This window comes from Prionailurus bengalensis, chromosome B4 (assembly GCF_016509475.1).
Source record: "Prionailurus bengalensis isolate Pbe53 chromosome B4, Fcat_Pben_1.1_paternal_pri, whole genome shotgun sequence".
NCBI lineage: Eukaryota > Metazoa > Chordata > Mammalia > Carnivora > Felidae > Prionailurus > Prionailurus bengalensis.
The window spans coordinates 88132688-88154975 of record NC_057358.1 but is presented as its reverse complement, the minus strand read 5'-3'; the positions used below and the strand labels follow the sequence as shown (position 1 = coordinate 88154975).

At 35.0% G+C, this 22288-nt stretch overlaps 1 protein-coding gene across 7 annotated transcripts in view; it reads right to left on the bottom strand.

Moving 5' to 3' along the window:
• Window positions 1-22288, bottom strand: part of MON2 (MON2 homolog, regulator of endosome-to-Golgi trafficking) — a 119204-nt gene that overhangs the window by 16490 nt on the left and 80426 nt on the right. For 4 of the 7 annotated variants that reach the window (XM_043564773.1, XM_043564774.1, XM_043564779.1 and 1 more), the window contains 7 exons: window positions 21403-21696; window positions 19063-19261; window positions 14402-15030; window positions 9812-9955; window positions 9195-9212; window positions 8783-8911; window positions 4547-4737 (listed from right to left, as the gene is read on the bottom strand). In XM_043564773.1, coding sequence (XP_043420708.1) covers window positions 4547-4737; window positions 8783-8911; window positions 9195-9212; window positions 9812-9955; window positions 14402-15030; window positions 19063-19261; window positions 21403-21696 — 1604 coding nt within the window. The remainder of the gene's footprint in view (window positions 1-4546; window positions 4738-8782; window positions 8912-9194; window positions 9213-9811; window positions 9956-14401; window positions 15031-19062; window positions 19262-21402; window positions 21697-22288) is intronic. The other 3 variants (XM_043564776.1, XM_043564775.1, XM_043564777.1) reach the window with 2 other exon arrangements.

The window sequence follows — 22288 nt, the reverse complement described above, 5'->3', positions numbered from 1 at the left end:
AAGTTCACTCCTAATTCCAGCGATCAAAAAAATCAGGAAATTATTTGATGATGCATAGGTTAAGTATTCTGGTCTCAAAACTCAAACTAATGGTTATTTTTTTTAACTTATAGTTAGTATCCTTACTAAACACTTTGAGCATATCAAAAAAATTGGTTGAGCTTCTAAAAAACTGATGATTAACACAGTTTACCTATAAATTATAAGTAGAGATGGTGAATATTGCAGGTAGAAACAGGCCATATAAGATCCTTAATTCTCTAAGATGGAGGTAATTTTAAAAATTATCTTCACAAATATTTAGTTGAAATAAAATAACTGATAAAGTATGATTTGTATTTTTTGTCAGTTCTCTCTGCATGGTACATTCAAAAAGTGTAATGAGATACAATTTCATATACTATAAAATTCACCTTTTAAATTATATAATTCAGTGCTTCTTAGCATCTGCACAAAGTTGTGCCACTTCTAATTCTAGGATATTTTCATCACTCCTGAAACACATTCTGTTCTTTGACCAGTCACTCCTCATCCTCTCCTCTCCCACCTGTAGCAACCATTAATCTACTTTCTGTCTTTACACATTTGCCTATTCTGGATATACCCCATAAGTGACATCATACAATATATGGACTTTTGTGTCTGGTTTCTTTCACATAGCATAACATCTTGAAGATTCATCTATACTGTAGCATGCATACATCAGTATTTTATCCTTTCTTATGGCTGAATATTCCAATCTGTGGACATACCACATTTACTTTATCCACTCATCAGGTGATAAACATTTGGATTGTCTTCATTTGGGGGCTATTATGACAAATACCACTATGAATATTAGTGAACAAGTTTTTGTGTGAACATGTTTCATCTGAATTCTTTTAGGTAGTACTTAGTGATTTTTAACTTAAGGTCCACAGACCGTTTGTATGAACTCCCCCCCAGCCCAAGTGTATTCTAGAGGACAAGCACCATGTTTCAGTACTCCAAGGATGATTGAATGAACTCCTAATAAACTTCAAGTGTCTACCAGATTACAGTCTTTATGTTTTTCATCTTTAATCATGTTTTTTCTTTTTCTCCTTTCAACTATTTATTTATGATAGTCTTCAATGATGTCCAAAGCCTTCGTTTTCTTCTAGCTAATTTTGATTTTATTTGTATTTCTTTGTTATTATACTGCCTTGCCAAAACAGCTTAAAGAACAAAAGAAAGCTAAGCATTATAAAGGCATGGTTATTCAAAATCTTAGAGTGTATATTAAGTTAAAGGACTTATAAACGTTCCAAGATGAAATATGCTCAAATATTAGTATTATATAAAAACTACAGCCTTATTATTCCAAGCAACATTCTGAAACACCCTACTGTTCAATATTACTGATGAACTTCAGTTATAGAACAAGTACATATATGACATAAAATAATATTTTGTGATTTCCAAAGTAATCAATTATTTGAAAAACAAAAAACAAAACCTCATGAAACTGAAAATGTGCATTGTTTTAAGTTCTCCTAGTGAGCACTGCCATTTTTAGCTTCAACTAACTAATGCAAGTTTTCAATTTGAGCTTTAAAATATTTTTTGGACTATGAAATAAAAATGACCAGTCCAAGGTCAACAGGAAGTAGGTGATAGAGTCCAAAGTAGGTCATGACGTTCAATGTAGGGTATGTCTCTACTACTCCATGTAGTAGAAGGCTTAAATCTATAAGTAGAATAACTACAACTGAGAACACTGATGCTGCGTTACTAACAGCTGAAGTCAGTATCTTTATTATTTTCTAGCCATTATACACAATTCCAAATTTAGAAGTAAATTTCCTACTCCTAGTTATTTACAGTTTTGGTCTTTAAAATTCTAGTTTAAAATATGGCTTTTTGATGGGAAAGGATACGGATAGCATCACTTTCTCTTAAGGAAAGGAAATAATGAGGATAATAATAGTGGTAGCAAGCATTTTAAAAGCACTTACATGCCAGGTACTACTCTAAGGAGTCATTTATTTTAAGTGACTTAACCCTCATAATGACCCTATGAGTTAAGTATAATTCCCATTAACAGATAAGGAAATGAGTTCCTGAGAGGTTAAGTAACTTGTCCAAAACATCTCAGTTATAAAGTAATACAGTCGAGATTTGAATCCAGATGGCCCCACTCCTAAGTCAGTGCTCTTACCCACTATGCTGTCTGCTTTCTTAAGTAATATGATTTTCAACATACTCAATACACCCAAAACTTTAATGTAAGCAGGGCTGCCGTTGGGCTAAAAACTATAGTGAATTATAGTACGACTGCATTAATACAAAATGACATAAGATGTACAGTTTCTATTATTAGGCCTTTTGTTTCATTGCCTACTTTATTGTACACAAACACATAAAATTAATTTCAGAAAACTGAACTTAATAAAATAAGAACAAAGTTTGGAAAATGAAAAATGTTCAATAAGAAACTTGAGAATTAAGTAAGATGGTAGAAAGACCTAGCCAAAAGAAAACAAAGAAGTTTTACTCATTGCCAAAAAACCTGCTCTAAAAGGTTATATTATTATGGGACACCTGGCTGGCTCAGTTGGTGTAGCATGCACCTCTTGGTCTTGGGGTTGTGGGTTCAAGCCCCATGCTAGGTGTAGAGATTATGTAAAAGTAAAATCTTTAAAAAATAAATAAAAAGAAAAATAAATAAAAATTAAAAAAAATAAAAATAAAAAATAAATAAAAATAAATAAAAATAAAATAATAAAGCAACATGAATATACAGACAACTGACAAGGAAAAAGAAAAGTTTAAATCTCTAAACCTATTTGATTCATACAAATTAATATAGTGATTTTGGGCAATGGAATCCACAAAGAAATTCAAATCTTCAGAGTTACAGATAAAAAGATAATTTGTTTCAATGTGCTTTGAGTCCTTATAATTTTCCTGCAAATACAGAGTATGCTTGCATTGGTATTTACAAGATTTCTAGAGATGAGATACATAAGAAAGTAAACAAGGGGTACTTGGGTGGCTCAGTCAGTTAGGCGTCTGACTCTTGATATGGGCTCAGGTCGTGATCTCGTGGTCCTATAATTGAGCCCTACCTTGGCTCCACGCTGAGTGTGGAGCATGCTGAGGATTCTCTCTCTCCCTCTCTCTCTGCCCCTCCTCTGCTTGTGTTCTTTCTCTCTCTCTCTCTCTCTCTCAAATAAATAAACTTAAAAAAAAAAAAAAAGAAAAGAAAGTAAAACAAAATCTGACCATTTGTGGAAACAAATTAGGATGTTACTACTTTCAATTTTGAAATACCAGATAAGCTTTTATACAAAATTTAAGTTAGCCCACAGATTCCTCATTCATAAAATTTAGTATGTCTTCTAATTATCCTACTCTCATTCAGTGAGGGGTCAAAAGATGATCCATAAACATAAGCCTTCAGATGGATGTCACACAATGAAAATTCCACTCTTCTTCACCAAAACTAACATATTTTTTTATTTAAAAAAATTTTTTTTAAATATTTATTTATTTTTGAGAGACAGACAGAGCATGAGTGGGGGAGGAGCAGAGAGACAGGGAGACACAGAAACCGAAGCAGGCTCCAGGCTCTGAGCTGTCAGCACAGAACCTGATGAGGGGCTCGAATCCACCAACCGTGAGATCATGACCTGAGCCGAAGGTGGACGCTTAACCGACTGAGCCACCCAGGTGCCCCCACCAAAACTAACATCTTAAAGAGCTAATCATTATCATCACTAATCGTATTTATTCTGGTGCAACACTAATTTATTGCAATTGTTTTCCTCTTGCGATGTCAAATGGGCAGCAGATTTAAAAAACAGATCTTAGCTTCCTCAAGTTAAAACCTTAATTACGATGCATCCATATTGTCTTACAGACTTCTGTCTTAAAATCAAAAACACAGGGCACCTGGGTGGCTCAGTTGGTTAAGTGTCTGACTTTGGCTCCGTTCATGATTTCACGGTTTCTGAGTTCGAACCACGAGTGAGGCACTGTGCTGACAGCTCAGAGCCTGGAGCCTGCTTCGGATTCTGTGTCCCTCCCCGCTCTGCCCCTCCCCAGCTCTTGCTCTCTGTCTCTCTCTCTCAAGAATAAACATTTAAAAAAACAAAAAAACCACTGTAGGGGCACCTGGGTGGCTCAGTTGGGTAAGCTTCTGACTCTTCATTTCAGGTGAGGTCATAATCTCACCGTTCGTGGGATTGAGTTCTGCAACAAGCTCTGCACTGACAACACAGAGCCTGCTTGGGATTCTCCCTCTCTTTCTGCCCCTCTCCTGCACATGGGCTCTCTCTCTCCCCCTCTTTCTCTCTCAAAATAAATAAATAAGCTTAAAAAAACAAAAACAGTGTAAAAAGCAAAAATCTCCATTGCTCATGATAATGTACCTAGTGGATAAAGGTCTACTCAGTCTTGCTTCGTATACAACATGGCAATCTTAATAATTACTTTGTAAATGAGTAATGAGAAAGATTGTTTTTAGATCAATCACAGGTACTTTTTGAGAGACTGTCTTAATTGTAAAATTGAATGAGCTGACCTTTTAGTAAAGAGAAAGTCTTCAAAAGTATTGGCTAGTTCTGGCCACATACTGTCAAACTTTCCAGAAGAAGCATGCTGCCGGGCAACAGGTAGCCCAATAGAAAGGACTTTGAGGAGAGAAGATACTGCTAGTTTCCATGTGCTTTCAGAAGGGCAGGAATATTTCAAACTGAGAGGAACCCTAAGGGTCTGTGAAAATAAAGACAATTTAAGACATGTATTAATTAAAATATATAAATACAACTTTAATTACTTAAAAAAAACTATAGCAAAGAGAAAAAATAAGAGCACAGGTATTTTCACTTAAAAAAAGGATATTATTTTCTAGAAAAATCAGTATTTCAGACATGGTCCTCAAATCCTACTGCCTAAAAAGATATTCTGTTTCCATTTTATAAACAATGACCTTGAATGAGTAACAACCTTTTGAACTTCAGTTTCTCATCATAAAATATAGGGATGTTATCCAAAAAGATAGGAATAGTAAAGTTAAAATTTCACAGTTTCTCTCAACTTACTGTTACAGAATTAGAACGTTCTGCCATATTTTTCCTAGCAGAAAATAATCTGACTGATGGGGTTCTCCCATTTAAGAAAGATCAACACCTTGTATTTTTTCACTATTGGTTAGGTAAATATAACCGAAAGCATCAATACTTTGAAGTCTTATGTTTTATCTCTAAAATTCTTTGAATTTTATGTTCTACTCTAACATTTTAATGTACTTTTTCATTTTCCAAGTTATTTCAGTAAGTTTAATAATTCAGAAAGACTGTTTATTCCTTAACCCTTGCAGATACAGGAGTAAAGCATCTGAGCTACGTATAGTGATGTGACTGTGATGTTGAGATTTACTTTTTAACTGGTCAACTTTTGAGGTAGGTTGCTATAAACCATTAAAGAACTAATTTGGTGGTTCAGAATGAAGTCCTCTGGCTATAGTTCTATCCAGCAACTACAAGGCTAGACTGATCAAACTCCCGGTTTCAGCATATCAGCAGATAATGTACATTAGAGTAAAAATCCTACTTTTATATAAAAATCCTAGTCTCAGAAAGATAAAGAGTAGCAGAGATAAATTTTCATATTTCAAGGTTATGGAGTGAATATGAAACTTAATTTCATCATCCTCCATACAAGTTATTACTTACTCACTCACTTCATGAACCATTACATGTTAGCATGAAATGGGCCTCCACTAAGAGATAATTAGCCTAGCCAGATCTATTCCTTTCCTTTCCCCAGGTGCTTTGGGGGAACCTGACTTCAATTCCATTTGGGATTTAGGGTAAAGAGATGATTAGCTCATTAAGCCAATCAATCTACTCCATTTCCCTGACCATAATCACTGGTTCAAGACTGGGCATAGGACTAAAGCTGGTCCAATTAAGGTTAATTTTAGAAACTTAAGAAGAATAATATAAGAACCACGTATATACACACACCTCCTACTGGACATCAAACCCCTTATTAGCCTGTAACTATGAGGAGAAACATGGGGTGTAATCAATCTTTGGAAAAGCAGAATGGAGAGAAAAAAAAACTTGGTTTTTGTTGACACTGCAGAACCACTGGATAAACCAAACCTAAAACCCTCCATCTCTGAATTTTCCAGCTAAGCATGGCAATAAATCCCTTTTATTGTTAAGGCTAATCAGAGCCTGAGTGTTTGCCATTTGCAAAGAAAACAGTGCTAAATTATACAAGGGCCAGTCTAAGTTAACATTTTATAACTCAAGGTTAGATAAAAGAAAAATATAATTAACTACTACAATTAATATTTTACTGAAATTAAGGGAATGTTACACACAGTAGATTTATGTGATTTGTACATTTTTTGTTTAAAAACATGTAAGCAACTAAGATGGAGATTGGTTTAAAGCATATACTCAGTAAATCTGTGTGGAACTGAGAAATCTGCTCTTGCTGCCACAAAGCTCACAATTTTTGAGAAAGAAAGAGTCTTGTCCAATTAATCACAATACAGTGTAGTGAGTGGCATCAAGAAAGGGGCAGCACAGGAACGCATGCGTGGCTCAGTCAGCTAAGTGTCCAACTCTTGTTTTTTTTAATGTTTACTTATTTATTATTTATTTTTAATGTTTATTTATTATCTTTGAGAGAGAGATAGGCAGAGTGCGAGTGGGAGAGGGGCAAAGAGAGAGGAAGACACAGAATCCGAAGCAGGCTCCAGGCTCTGAGCCATCAGCACAGAGCCCGATGCGGGGCTCGAACCCATGACCTGTGAGACTGTGACCTAAGCCAAAGTTGGGCACTCAACTGACTGAGCCACCCAGGTGCTCCAAAGCATCCAACTCTTGATTTCAGCTCAGGTCATGCTGTCACAGTTCTCTGAGTTCAAGCACCACACTGTGAGTGCATAGCCTGTTTGGGGTTTTCTCTCTCCCTCTCTCTGCCTGCTCACACAAGCTCTCTCTTAAAATAAACAAACATTTTTTTAAAAGGGGTAGGGGGAAGGAGTACAGAAAAAAGATTATTTAATTCTTTTAAACATACAAACTGATTCATGTCACTCTTCAATGGCTAAAGAATAAAGTCTGATTCCTTACAATGGCTTATAAGAACCATAGCTATTTTTTAAGACTTATTCTAGGTCCTGACATCTCCCTAAATGGAATTTCTCAAAATTTCTTTAAAAAATACCACAATCTTTTACATTGCTTAATCCCTCGCCTTCTCCCTAGCAAATCTATTACTCCTTCAAGTGTCACTTCTGTTGATCCTTGCCAAAATCCTCTGGACAGTTCAGTTATTTCCTTGTCTATGGGGGATGGGAGGTGGGAACCTAACTTTTTACTCAGCACTGACTACTTGGCAAGTATCATTATAAGCTGTATCTCGAATGAGTCTCTCAATAGTTAAGACATATAAGTGGTATTGGTATGAACCTTCTTTTATAGATGAGAAACGCTCTGACAGGTCCATTTACCCAAAATTATACAGCAGCAAGTAAACAGCAATACACTCAGGCAGGTCTATATGAATCCACTATGTACTCTTCACTTAGGACTTAACATACTTTGTCTGCCTTTTCTATATTCCCCTCACTGAATTATTAAATGTAAGAATTATCTTGCTCATTTTTAAATTTCTACTAGTTAGTACCTGGCAACAGAGGTGCTTACAAACTATTCTCAATGAATGAGGAGAGAACAGCTGTGATGGGATGAGTAGGGAGGGGAAGGAAGAGTATGACAAAAATCACGGGAAGGAGTTTAAAGAAGGTTAAGGGCAGTATCATAGGACAAGGAGGATAATTAGAAAAGCACACAGGATTTGAAGATTTGATCTTCTAAACTTTTAAGTCATTTCTGGAGCACCGTATGAAAGTAAGCCAGCATGCAGCGGGGTGAGAGCGAGTGGCAGCTTAGATGAAGGCCACAAGCTGTTTAAAGGAATTTGGAAGGAAAGAAAAGCTGAAAGGGGATGGGCCATTTGAGTAGGAAGTAAAGTGAGAGAAAGTTCTTCTATAAAGGGCTTAATCATCTTTCCAAGGTACAGTTTATGAGACTAAAAGGAAAATGAAACAAAGCATCACCAACAAAAAAAGAGGGAAAGAGGAAAGGAGGGACACAGAGAGAAGGATGAGCTTTGAAACAGAGAAAGGCCTTCTCCATGAGGGAAGACAGTTCATATTGGCCTATAGAAGGCAAGGTTTAGGTGTGTTCTTCAAAACACAGGGAAAAAAAAACAAGAAACAGACTTTGGAAGAATCAGACATAATCCACTAGAGATGAGTTTTTGCAAATGGTTGTCCATACACTAGGGAACTGGCTTTAAAAACAAAAAAGGCATGCATGATCAGTTAAGTCAATGGGCTATAAACTTCTCCCTGAATACTCATCAACCTTGAAGTATAAGAAACAGGATACTTTGTTATCCTGTGGCAAAATTTAAGAAGTGAAAAAAATCCAATGCATACTTACTTTAAAATATTTTTCATTAAAAAAAGAACTTTTCTTCCCATACTTTGGCTAGCTAACTTGGATGTGAATTAAAAAAAAAAAAAAAAGAATTTTTCATACTGTAGAAAAATGGCTTCCTAAATATGATCCATGAATGTTGGAGAAAAGTCTCTACAAATAATTATATAAATATTTTCCATTATCTCAATATATGATAATATATCACTACCTATAATTTCGATAATTTACTGTAATTTCAATAATAGTATCATCATCAAGTGAAAGTATAGAAATTTAAAAAAAGATACCTTAATAATATTCTGGAGTACTTTCTCATTCACCACTGCTTTGTGACAGGCTGTTTTTTGGTATAAATCCACAACTACTTCTAAAGACCTTTCAGCAAACGGTACATAATTCAAGGCTACCCATTCCGCCTAAAAAGTAATATTTTCACATGGAGTTAAAAATAAATGAGATTAAATTATGTTGTTTTCAAAGAGAAACCTTCTTTGTCTTAAAGTTCAGTCCTTGGTTTTAGGTCAAGATTATATCACATGCAAAGTTTTCAAAGAGATACGTACTTCATGAAAGAGTAATTTTCAGCCAGGCAAAAATTAAAACTATCAGAAAAAGCAGAGAGCATTCTATCAAGTACTGGGAAGGATGTGTTTTACTTGTTGCCAATAGGTTAGGACAATTTTAGGAAATTTAACTCACCGGTGCAAATAGTTGGATCTATTGTGATTCCATTGTGTTGCAAGACAAATAGAATGAGAAAAGTTAATACACATTAAAACTACTTTTCGGATGATGTAAAATTATTTTATGTTGAGGGAACAAAATCAGCCTGTGCATGCATTCAGAAACTTACTTTTCCTCTAAGCCAAAACAAAGCCAAAATTTGCCAACTATGGCTATAAAAATCTTTGACATAAAATCCAACTACATTTCACACCAGCAGTAGACAATTTATTCAGCACACACAGATTTCTTCATTTTGTATTACAGATATTTAGACAAGATTAGGCTTAGGGATTTAGAAGCCATTTTGTAATGGGGTGGGGCAGCCAAGAAAGGACCTCTGAAGAAAAATGTAACATGAAAGGCCAAACTTTCTAGAGAACTACTTGGGAAAGGAAAGTCAAAAACAAGAAAAAAATGGAACACGGAAAAGGTTTTCCAAAAAGTGTTTCTTTTCAGTTTAAACTGTTAACAGACATATGAAAGTTTATTTGTAAATGACAAATTTCTGAGATACTCAAAAGTCCATCTTAAGTGGAACTGTTAATAAGGCATGAAATCTTACAGAGAAAATATAATTTAGAGTAAATTACCTGATTATATTTTGCATTTGCAATGTGCTTTGTTTCCAGCTGTCCATACTGTGGAGGTTTACAGGAAAATTCCACAAATGCCAGTAACTGGTCAAATATAGCTGGATACATTATCTGCATGTTTTCTGGCCCTACACAGATGGCCTATAAAAGCAAAATATGAACAACAGAATGCATAATCTAAATTCCAATAAGTTCTTCACTGTATATGCACTTAACCAAAGAATCTGAAAGACTGTCCTATTTTATATAAGTATTATACAATCTTTTATAGCCCTGAAGGACACAGCTGTTACAAGCTATTTTAAGCTATTACTGAATACAGTGTAAGCTAACTGTGTTGATCAGCTAAAAAATGCCTTTTAATAAAAAGTGTGATTTATTACTTAACAGACTAGAAAAAGAGCAAGCACTTGAAGAGGAGTCCCAGGCAGTCCTGAGGTTCCACAATCCGATCATTTGTTCAGTAATACAGCCATTAGGTCATCAAGAATGCTTCATTGACCAAGAGGATATTGACTGATACTGACTTCTATTTAAGTAATGGCATCAGTTCACTGAAATGACAGCTGATTTCTGCACTATGCTTAGTCTCCTAACTTTAACAAATAATCATGTATACCATCATTGGGAAAATGTGTGAAAATTTGTTTCTAAAAGAAATGTATATGTGAATTTTTTGACCTGGCAGTGTGTATTTAATGTCTAATGTATCTGAATATACAGACTTGATTTAAAACAAAAGAATTTAAAATTTTTAATAGAAATTAAACTTATTGCTATAAATAATTTGATAAAACAGAATAAAATACATATCCTGACACTAGAGATTTTAATTACTTCAGATAGCCTGAAAGTACTTAAAATGAGTCTTATATTTTCATTTTTTCCAGCAACAAATGTCTTTTCTCCTCCCATCCTTTCACATATTCCTGTTTTAATGTTTCTTTTCTGTGTGAAAAATATTCAATGATAGTATTTATGTAGTATCTAAAATATACTTGCACTTTATTTACAAAACAAAAAACATAATCATTCTGCACTTGAATACTCTCAAAATACTAGATCAAAATTCAAAGCATTTCAAATTTTTAGGGAATTCCTTTAAAAAGATGCACACAACATTTATGGTTTTCCAGAACCCATGGCTTTTTGATCTGTCAGGTAATAGATTAATTTTATCTTCCCTCAGAGAAGACAGAGCCATTTAGTTTTAACTGAAGTTTTAGAGAAAAGTGTCTTGAAATATAAAGTAGATAAGCAAAGTGCTGCCCATACCTAAGTTAGATCATCCTATAAATACAATGTAAAAAAAAAAAAGAAGACATCTAATACTATCTCTCAATATTTGGTTATTTTTCTCTGTAATAGTGAATTAGAGGAATCTGAATGGTATACAGCCTAAAAAAAAAAAATCACTCTACTGACTGCTTCTGTTAAATTTCACTTTCTTTTTTATTAAGCTCTTGGTGAGTCTTAATTCTCAGAAGTAAATAATCAGTAATTACTGTGAAAAAGAAAAAAATTATCCTAAGTGGATTCTTAAGTTTCAAGGACTAAAAAAAAGTAAAGCCCATATGATTACCTTACAAAACTAAGTATTAACAGTTTCTCTGGAAATATCTTAGCACCAAACAATGACTTTGACTACACATTTCAATTTTCAGTGGCTGTTTATAAAAAGAAAACATACTGTATTGTTATAGCTGACTTAATAAGCAATTCCAGGATCTTAAAATGCATACTATTGAATTGACATTAAAAAAAAAAAAAAAAAAACTCCATCTAAGAAAAAGTTATTGGTTTTCTTTCAGTGTTCTTAAATTTGTATATCAGAAAAAACTATAGTATGAACCCGATAACAGATTTCAGTTCAAAAGCTACGAATCAGTCAGCAAGCTACACATTTCCTATTAGTCCAGTTTGAAAACTGTATGTGAAAACAAGAACAGAAAATGGACATCCAACCTCTCCCGTGGTTCAAGGTTTCTCTTATTAAGTCCTTAAACAATAATTCATTCAGTGCCTACTTATACAAAGACTTTTTTGCCTCCTCAACTCAGATACTAAGATCTATGCCAGGGAACTTGATGATACAGACAGTAACAGCTAACATTCACTCAATGTTTAACTGTGCCAAGCAGTAAATGCCTTGCAAATCCCATTTAATAAGAAAAAAAGTTATAGATTTATCATTTTAATTTTATAGATTAGGAAGCTCATGAATAAAGAGAGTCAGAAACTTGCCCCATTAAGCAGCAGGCAGGGCTTCACTGCACAACTCCCCGGGCACCATTCACACACAATGTGCCGGTGTCTCCTGGAGTACCCCTCCAACAGTCTTGATGATGGAGGCAGATACAGTGTCCAGCCATCTGACTGGAAGTTTAGTAATAAATAAGACAGATGCAGTCTCCTGACCTCAGAACTCAGGGAAAACAGAATCAAATTCTCAGGTCCTACGCATGTCAAAATATCTTGGCCAAGAAAAATTAATTAGCATACATAACTAAATCAATTTAGTGGGATCTAGTGATTTAAAAACTGAGAGAAGACTGTCACTCTGTAGCTTTGAACTATGTAAGGGTAAACGTGAAATAAAAAATGAGTTTTTTACAAAGGAAATTATCTTTAACCAATAAAAAGTTTCGTTGGAAAACTAATTTAATTATAAAGTCCCAAAGCAAGTAAATTTTGCTTACGAAAAAATTTTCTGACACACGTGGGGAAAAAATACAGAAACACTTTTACTGATAGTGAAATATCTTACTTTTTCCATTAGGAAATATTAAAGACACCATATGTCTGAATCATATTCAAGTGTTATAAAATACGATTTAGATAATTATAGAAGTAATAAACAACAGCTAGAGTGAGAATTAGTAATGCAAAATTGCATCAGTTGATACAAATAAACAACAAATAAGGCTTCCTAAGTTTCAGAATGAAGGTATATGTTGTTTTCAAAACTATTAAAAGCTCAGAAAAAGTTCCTAGTAGTTGAAGTAAATGATTCTACTTGTTCTCACACTGCTAAAGCAGAGCTTTTAAAAATAAAATTATACAGCCTGAGTGGCTCAGTCAGTCAAGCGTCCAACTTTGGCTCACGTGATCTCGCGGTTAGGGAGTTTGAGCCCCCATCAGACTCTGTGCTGACAGTTCAGAGCCTGGAGCCTGCTTTGGATTCTGTGACTCCCTCCCTCTCTGCCCATCCCCTGCTTGCACTCTCTGTCTCTCTCTCTCCCAAAAATAAAAAGCATTAAACATAAATAAATAAGTAAATAAATAAATAAATAAATAAAATTAATAATTTTTTTTCCTTGAAAAGAATTTTGGAGGTTTGTTGTTATTTCTTTATTTATAAAAACCTGAATCTAACATCTAAATGCGTGTTGTAGATTATAGACATCACTTAAGGTCTGTGCTTTGTTTTGCTGACAGAATAACTTTTCAATTCCCTCCAGGGCACTGCATAAGTAACATGTGCATTGTCAATCAAGGGGGGAAAAGTAGGTACTAACAGGCTACTTTTTTTCTTCACTGAAAATAAAAACAGCTATTTTGATTTCAATTGTGGAAAACTGATAACCCTACAATAAATTTTTTTAAACATCAGATTCTCTTAAAATTTAAGTTTCTACACAATTTGTTTCTCTGCACAGACAACTAGGGTTAAAGAGATCAAGGTTACTGCACAGCTAGACTTCTTCCAGAGCCAGTGAAGAGGTATTCTGGTGTAGCAGAAACCACTACTTTCACTGTGAAAGTTTTCATCATTCCAGCTGGATATAATGCAATCAGCTAATTAGAAAACGATCTACCATACACAAATCTGGTAACACATGAGTAATCAGAATCTAGTTCCATTCTAATTTTGCTAGAATGTCACAGCAACTTTGCTGGAATTGCTGGCTCCTCGGTTGGCATTTTTCTGTTTAGCAGTTTGGTTGTTGTGAATTGTGCCAACAATTACCTTGCTGGTTTAGAGAACTCTTTGATTCTGATCTGGTTTTTCCTGCTAGTTGGAATTTGCTCAATGATTTTTAGGTCTGTTTGTTTTAGTAACTTTTTCACAGTAACAAAACACACATAGGTAAAATCTATCTTTTTGCAATTTCTGTGAGAAACATACTTTTAAATTTATTCTTACTTCTTTTTTTAAAATATAAGCTTCCAACAATTCCAGAGCTAAATTTAAGTACAATGAAAAAATACAGATATATATATAATCCCATAACTTATTGATTTTCTAATTATAGAAGTACTTCACTAAAGCTGTTATTCAGAGAAGTATATACCCTCTTGTGAAGAGCTGCATAATCAAACCAAAAATGTTGGTGAATAGAAAAAAGAGGATACAGGCAGTTTCTGAAACGCTCTCAAAATAAACCTGAATTACCTTTTCAAATACATCAGAAAGCCCTAAGTTTTTAAAGTAACTGGATGTTTAGAACCTTGGGTTTATCTGAAAGTATGCATATACAACAATCTTGCTGATCCAGAATTTATCTTAAAAAATATGTGGCAAACTAAAAAACTTCCAGAGAACCACACACGTTATTGTTTAGACAGCCACTGAAACTCTATTACCTTCTGGAGAACATCTAAAGCTGTAAGCACAGCTTCTTGTAAACTTGTCAAAACTGCTTCAGTATAAGATGGAAGAATGAAAGGGGACGCGTCTGAACTTATGGGGACTGACACAGCACTATGCAGTGTGACTCCCAGCTTCTGCAAGTCGCCCATGCTGAAACCAGCCTTTATGTGCTGGTAGAGAGCTGGGAATATCTGAGTTAAAGCTGTAAGGAAAGGCTGGCTGGGGATGAAAGTCAATTTGTCAAAAGTAACAGGAGGCTTAGTGCTTTCTGATCCAATTCTATACCAGGTATTCCACGCAGCCCACCAGAGATTCAAATCTTCAAGCTCATCAGTAACTATGGGTGGCTCAGAGCTGTTGTATCGTCCAAGTTTCTCTCCAATGGAATCTGTTCTTACAAACGGTCTGTTCAGGCCAGGGCCTGATATGGACCCTAGCAGGACAGGCACAGGTACATTAACTGCAGGTGGTGTCTCGGGCTTATCTGAGTCTCTGACGGGGGACACAATCTGTAAAATTTCCTGGAAGCTTTTCAGGGCAGCCAGAGATACTTCATTGTTTTTGCTGAGTGCAGCTGATTGTATATGGTCAAGAAGAACATCCCATGCTCTTGAAAAATCTCCTGTATTGGGAAGAGAAAAACAAAATCTATCAAAATGGTCAAGATTTCTCAGACTATTGCAAACTTTACAATTTATTTTTCTGCTTAAATTCTTATAAAACTGAAGAAATATGATCAAGTACTAAGGTACTAACAGTGTGAATTAAAATCAATGAAACCTTGGAGCGCCTGGGTGGCTCAGTCAGTTAGGCCTCTGACTTCAGCCGTCTGACTTCGGCTTGGGTCATGATTTCATGGCTTGTGAGTTCAAGCCCCATGTCAGGCTCTGTGCTGACAGCTCAGAGCCTGGATCATGCTTCGGATTCTGTGTCTCCCTCTCTGTCGGTCCCTCCTGTGTTCTTACTCTGTCTCTCTCAAAAATAAATAAAAAAAATTTTTTAATTAAAAAAAAAAGAAAATCAATGAAACCCAAAAATCAAGTAAAAATTTTTTTTCAGATCTAGGGACAAAGGGCACCAAGAAGAGGATGAGTATATCAATGTTTTGGTCTTAAGAACAAAACTGTATAGGGGCACCTGTGTGGCTCAGTTGGTTGAGACCAATTCTTGATTTAGGTTCAGGTCGTGACCCCAGGGTGGTGGGATCAAGCCCCAGGTCGTGGGATTGAGCCCTGCATCAGGGACTCTGCACTGAGCGTGGAGCCTACTTGATTCTTTCTCTCTCTCTGCCTCCTTCCCTCACTTATGCTCTCTAAAACTAAAAAAAAAAAAAAAAAATTAAATAAAAAATATTAAAAACAAAACTCTATAAATGTATATACACATGTTCACACTATTTCCTAGTTATTTCTGCCTACGGAAAACAGAATAAAAATGTAAGAGGGTAAAAACAAAAGCTTTTCAGTAACAACTTTGATTTACTCATCTACCTTTATTTAATGATTAAGATAAGATGTTCTCACTCTTAAACATATTGGAAAAGTTACAAATTATAACAGAATAATATGTATTTTTTTATTGGCCTAAGTTTTTAAAATACACTATGCTCTACTCATGAAATCTCAACTTCACGCCTTTTCATATTTTAATAACTTAGAGCTGCAGAATTCTTTTTTCATTTCGTTGTAGAATTTTCTTAAACATTTCTTCCCAATTACAGTGAGTCACAAGAAAGTGCACCATAAAGAAGAGACTGTCTTTTTACAACTTTGAGTCTAAATCTGCTCCTCTCATGTGAAATGGAGTCTGCTGACCCACCCACAGCAGAGTATGTATGGGCTGAGTGGCAGTTGTTGGCTTCCACTGATCAATCCAATCTCTTGTTCTACTCCTATGACCAGGTAAGCACATTTATGTTGAAGTTCTTTACAGCAACATGTAGTCTGTTTCTATGAAACCCAGCAAAAATGACCTTGTTCCTAGAGCAATTTACCCCAATGGTTTTGTTAACAGAATGGCTTATTACTCACATACATGCATTTAACACAAAAATCAGAAGAACTGACATTTTCCAAAACAGGGTGACATTAAGTAGGCTGTGAAATACATAAATAATTAAGGTTTAAAGTCATTTCACAAAGGCTATAAATGAGTAAATTTTTAAATTTTTCCTCATATTTCTGAGGAAGCAATCAGTTAACAGAAAAGCTGGAAGTAGTTCTGGGATGAAACAATAGGTACTACTCTGCCTATACAGGACAAAAAATAACACCTGGCCAGTTATATGCCTCTTCCTTTCCACGTTTTGTTTTTTTTTTTATTATTAAAAATTGAGGTATAACTTACATACAATAAAAAACAGATTTTTTAAAAGTTTATTTTGAAAGTGAGAGCACGTGTGTGCAAGTAGAGAAGGGGCAGAGAAAGAGGGAGAGAGAGAATCCCAAACAAATAGGCTCTGCTCATGGGGCTCAATAGGAACCATGAGACCATGACTTGAGCTGACATCAGAATGGGGACTCAATCTCATATTTAGAATATTCCGTACCACAGGAAGGAAAACCCTGTAATTCCTCTTTTAAAATATTCTATATCTAGGAAAAAGTACACATTCTAAAAGACTAGATGTAAGTATATATTGTTCATGGTTATGTTGAAAATATGAACCTTATTCTAAAATAATATAGACCATTTTCCAATATTCAAATTATTAAAAACTACTAAAGCTACACAAACAGCCTTCATTTTTAAAAAACTAGATCTGGGGCGCCTGGATGGCGCAGTCGGTTAAGCGTCCGACTTCAGCCAGGTCACGATCTCGCGGTCCGGGAGTTCGAGCCCCGCGTCAGGCTCTGGGCTGATGGCTCGGAGCCTGCAGCCTGTTTCCGATTCTGTGTCTCCCTCTCTCTCTGCCCCTCCCCCGTTCATGCTCTGTCTCTCTCTGTCCCAAAAATAAATAAAAAACGTTGAAAAAAAAAATTAAAAAAAAAAAATAAAAAACTAGATCTTTATTTATTAGGTTTTACATTTATTTATTTATTTATTTATTTATTTAATTTTTGATGTTTATTTTTGACAGACAGAGTGTGAGCAGGGGAGGGCAGAGAGAGAGAAGGAGACACAGAATCCGAAGCTGGCTCCAGGCTCTGAGCTTTCAGCACAGAACCTGATTTGGGGCTTGAACCCACTGACTGTGAGATCATGACTTGAGCCGAAGTTGGGTACTTAACTGACTAAGCCACTCAGGTGCCCCATACTTTTAAAAATTTTTAATGTTTATTTTTGAGAGAGAGAGAGAGACGGGGGCGGGGGGTGGAGGGGCAGAGAGAGAGAGAGAGAGGGAAACACAGAATCCGAAGCCAGCTCCAAGCTCCAAGCTGTCAGCCCAGAGACTGATGTGGGGCTCAAACTCATGAACCATGAGATCATGACCTGAGCCAAAGTCTGACACTTAACCAACTATGCCACTCAGGTGCCCGAGGTTTTAGCTTTTAAAACAAAGTAACTATCATGGAAGTTTTTTTGTTTTTGTTTTTTTTAATTTATTTTGAGAGAGAGAACATGAATAGGGGAGGGGTAAAGAGAGAGGAAATGAGAGAGAATCCCAAGCAGGCTTCACACTCAGGGCTCATATTCATAAAGTGTGAGATCATGACCTGAGCCAAAATCAAGAATCCGACGTTTAACCAACTGAGCCATCTAGGTGCCCTATCACAGACGTATTAAAAATGATGCTTATTTTGTCAAAACTCAGCAAATATATAGTTAAGACTGGTACATTTCATTTTATGTAAATTTTATATGGAAATAAAAAACTAGGATTTTTATATACATTTAACATTAAGCTCTAGGAGAGCAAAAAGGATCAAACATTAGAGACCACTTTTGGTAAAAAAAGGAAAAAATGAACATGAAGAACACACAAAACTGCTGATGGAAAGAATAAATATGCTTATGCTTTAACATAAATAGGAACAAAAAAGCCAAATGTAAAATAATAATTTGTAAAAATGCAATAATATGTACAGCATGCTCATAATTTTATAAACCAGTATTTCTGTTCCATTCACTTTTCTCTACCCCCCTCACCACTATCATCAGAACTGAATGTATAATCTACACTGGGGCTTCTCAATCTCAGTATTATTGACATTTACACATTCTCTCTGCCTATAAAATTCTTCACATTTCATCTTACCCTTGCCTGATGGAAATACTACTGACCATTCAGACCTCAGGTAAAATACTGCTTCCTTAGGGAAGCTTACCTGGAACTCATAGGCCTGGTCAAATAACTATTATAAGCTTACAAAGCACCACTCCTTTGTAGCATTTATCACTGTAGCAATTTTGCATTTATTTATGTAATTACAGTTATTCCCTTATGCCCATGACAACAAAGATGTTGTGTATTTTATTCATCATTGTATCCCCTAGAGGCTAGCCCATATGAGGTAAATTACACATTTTCTCAACGAAATGAATGAAAATGTGTATGCTTATGCACACACCACACATAAACAAAAACTGACATTAAGACTGATTATTCTTGGGAAGCAGCATTATATACAAATTTTTTAAAAATCTCCTACATTTTTCAAATTGCCTTTAAAATGAGTTACTTGTTTAACTAGAGGGAAAAATGCATATATACCTAAAGGTTGCAGTAAATATCTTCTAGTGTTAAAGATTCTTGCTACTCCGGCCAATGTTAAAACCCAGGTCTCTGCCCACTGCTTCTCTGCTGTGTCCCTTGAATGATGAATGAGAATATTCCCACCTCCAGACTCAATCTTTTCTTTGTCTGCAGTGGTAGAAGATTCCCGAACTCGATCCAATAGATGAAAGAGAACCTGAATATTTATAAAAATGCATATAAAAATAACATAGCTTAAATAAAAGCATAGCAATTAAGAACTGTCACAACAAAAGTCACAAGAAATTATATCAGACAGATCAATCCAATATATTAGAAAAAATAGAAGTATTATATTAAGTTTATACTTGAAGTTATAGAATATGAAAAATGTTTTAATTTGATTGGATATTTTCTAAGACTTGTTGACATATCAACAGAGCATCTATGGGGTAATGTGTAAGAAGGGACTGAAGCTAAGGAATTCAGTCCAGGCAAAAAACAGAATTATAGAAGACATCTAAATAGAGGTTATAACTCAAGTTTCGGGACTAGATGAGGGTGCTTGAAAATATCAAGCAGGAAGTGTCTGGGACTTGGAGAATGTTTACATTTAAAGCGTAGATTCAGGGGAAGGAGTTGAAGAAAAAAATAAAAATGAAAAAGACAAACAAAAGCATTCTGTGAAACAGAAGCCAAGGGAAGAGAAATTTCAAGGAGAAAATAGCCAACAGTATTAAATGCTACAAAAAAAAAAAAAAATGAGTAGGATAAGAACTAAACTTAGGGCGAACATTTTGGCAATCAGAAGACTACCTGTAGCCTATGAACAATTTCTGTGGTTCTCAAAATATGGTCTCAGAACCAACAGCATAGCATCACCCAAGAAATTCAGAGAAAATGCAAATTCTCAGGCTCTGTGCCAGGGGGATCAAAAAAAATAAAAAACTCTGGGGGTCTGGGGGTGGTAAGACTTCAAGGGGACTCTGTTACTAAGGTTTAAGAGGCTTTGAATTAGAATAATCTAGAAATCATATTAAAGGGTCAAGAGAATGCAGGGGAGGTGAGGAAGGAAAAAAAATCACTGACAATTAGGCAGCAAGATTAACAATAAAGCTGTTTAAAATGAAAATAGGAATCAGAGAAAATATCAGTTTGTTTTTTAAAATAATAGTAAGGGAGACTAAAGCATGTTTATAATCTGAATAAGAGCCAATAGATAGAGCTGAAACAGAACACAGGGGAAGGAGAATAGATTTTAATTATTTTATTAGTAAATGCACATTAATTTTTTAAATGTTTATTTACTGATTTGGAGAGAGAGACACAGCAAAAGAGAACGTGAGCGGGGGGAAAGACAGAGAGAGAAGGAGAGAGAATCCTAAGCAGCTCCACATCATCTGCCCAGAGCCCAAAGCATGACTACATTATTAATTTTTTAAGAAGACATTCTGGAGTCTTTTTTATTAAATTGAAGAAAAATTGTTAAATACAATTAGGATTTACTATGTTGCCTATTACCAAACTTAACTGATCTCAGAAATTCACAAAAGCAGTGTAAAGACGATGAGCAGAATTTTATTTTATTTATTTTATTTTATTTTTCAAGTTTATTTTTAAGTTTATTTAGTTTGAGAGAGAGAAAGAAAGAGAGAACACACACGTGAGGAGGGAAAGGACAGAGTGGGAAAGTAAGGGTTATAAGCAGGTTCCTGCTGTCAACACATAGCCCAACACGGGGCTCGATCCCATGAACTGTGAGATCATGACCTGAGCCAAAATCAAGAGTCAGATGCTTACCTGACTAAGGCACCCAGGTGCCCTTGAACAGACTTGTATTAAAATGGAACAGACAGAACCAAAAAGGAAAGCAAAGAGGAGATGCTCACTAATAAGCTGTTAGTTTTGTAAAAAAGTCTTAGAGGATAAAAAAGAAAAAGAAAAAATGAAACTGTATATTTAATGAACAAACATACAGAATTTACCACTTAGAGGTTACTTCTGTTTGCTTAGTCTGCAAGTAAATTGCACTATTGTTGATATTCTTTCATTTATAAAATTTGTAGTTGATTACATTTCAGTTATGTGGTTTTGCCACTTGGAAAAACAGGGAGAAAAAAGGGACAAAGGCAGAAATCAGAGACAGATATTAAGAGATGAAGATAGAAAAAGAGAGAATAGGCTTTCAATATGTAATTTGCTCCATGGTGTAACTTATAGCAGGACAAAACTAACATTTTGTATGGCCAAAAGCACAAATGCACGGAAATTCTTCTTTAAAAATTAGTAAGAACAAATTTAATTGAAAATTTTTTAAATCTGTCTCAAATGCTAATAACTCAGGCTAATACACAATACCTTCCAAATAACAGTATGCCATGTTGAATGCTGTAACAAAGTTCCATGTGCACCAATTGTTGAAAACAGAGTTTGCCCTGCACTTTTCCTCACAGCAGGACGGGGGTCCACACATAGTTCACCCAATTTTGCATAAAGACACAGCCACAAGCAATCAAACGGTGGTGCAGGGTGGAAGGGCCGATTTAAAACCACTCCTTTTTCTTCTGCCTGTTTTTGCTGTGCTGCCTCTTCTTTATTTAATTCTTTTTCAATAGTTTCCCCTCTTTGGAAAAAATAATCTGAAATATTCCACTAAAGAGCAAAGTAGAAAAATACCATTTCACTCACATGTTTTATTTTAAACACATAAATAAATATTCAATACATGGTTGGTTGCTTTAACTTTCAGAAACAAAACCTTAAAAAGTCACTTCAGAAATTCCTTTTCTAGCAGAATAGATTTGAAAACATCTCTGTCATATGTCTCCATCTGATTTCTGGAGAATATGGGGAAACAATCTTGTGCTGACATTAATATTTTAAAATATTTTTGTTATGAAACATTTCAAGAACATGCAAAATAAAACAAAACAAAAAACAGGGAAAATGTATCAACATATCAATGTACCCAAAACCTATTATTAACATTTTGGCATATTTATTTCGTGCCTATATTTTATAAAAAATTAACCATGATACCATTATGACACCAAAAAAAATTAACAGTTCTTTAATATCATTTAATGGCATTTTATAATTTCATAGAACAATTACTATATCCCAACGTAGCTTATGACCTCATTCTCAACCACAGTACAGTGTATGAATTAATGAGAATTACACCAATGATAAAAAAGTAGAGAATCCTATAAACATAAATATAAGAGGTGACACCAGGCAGTAA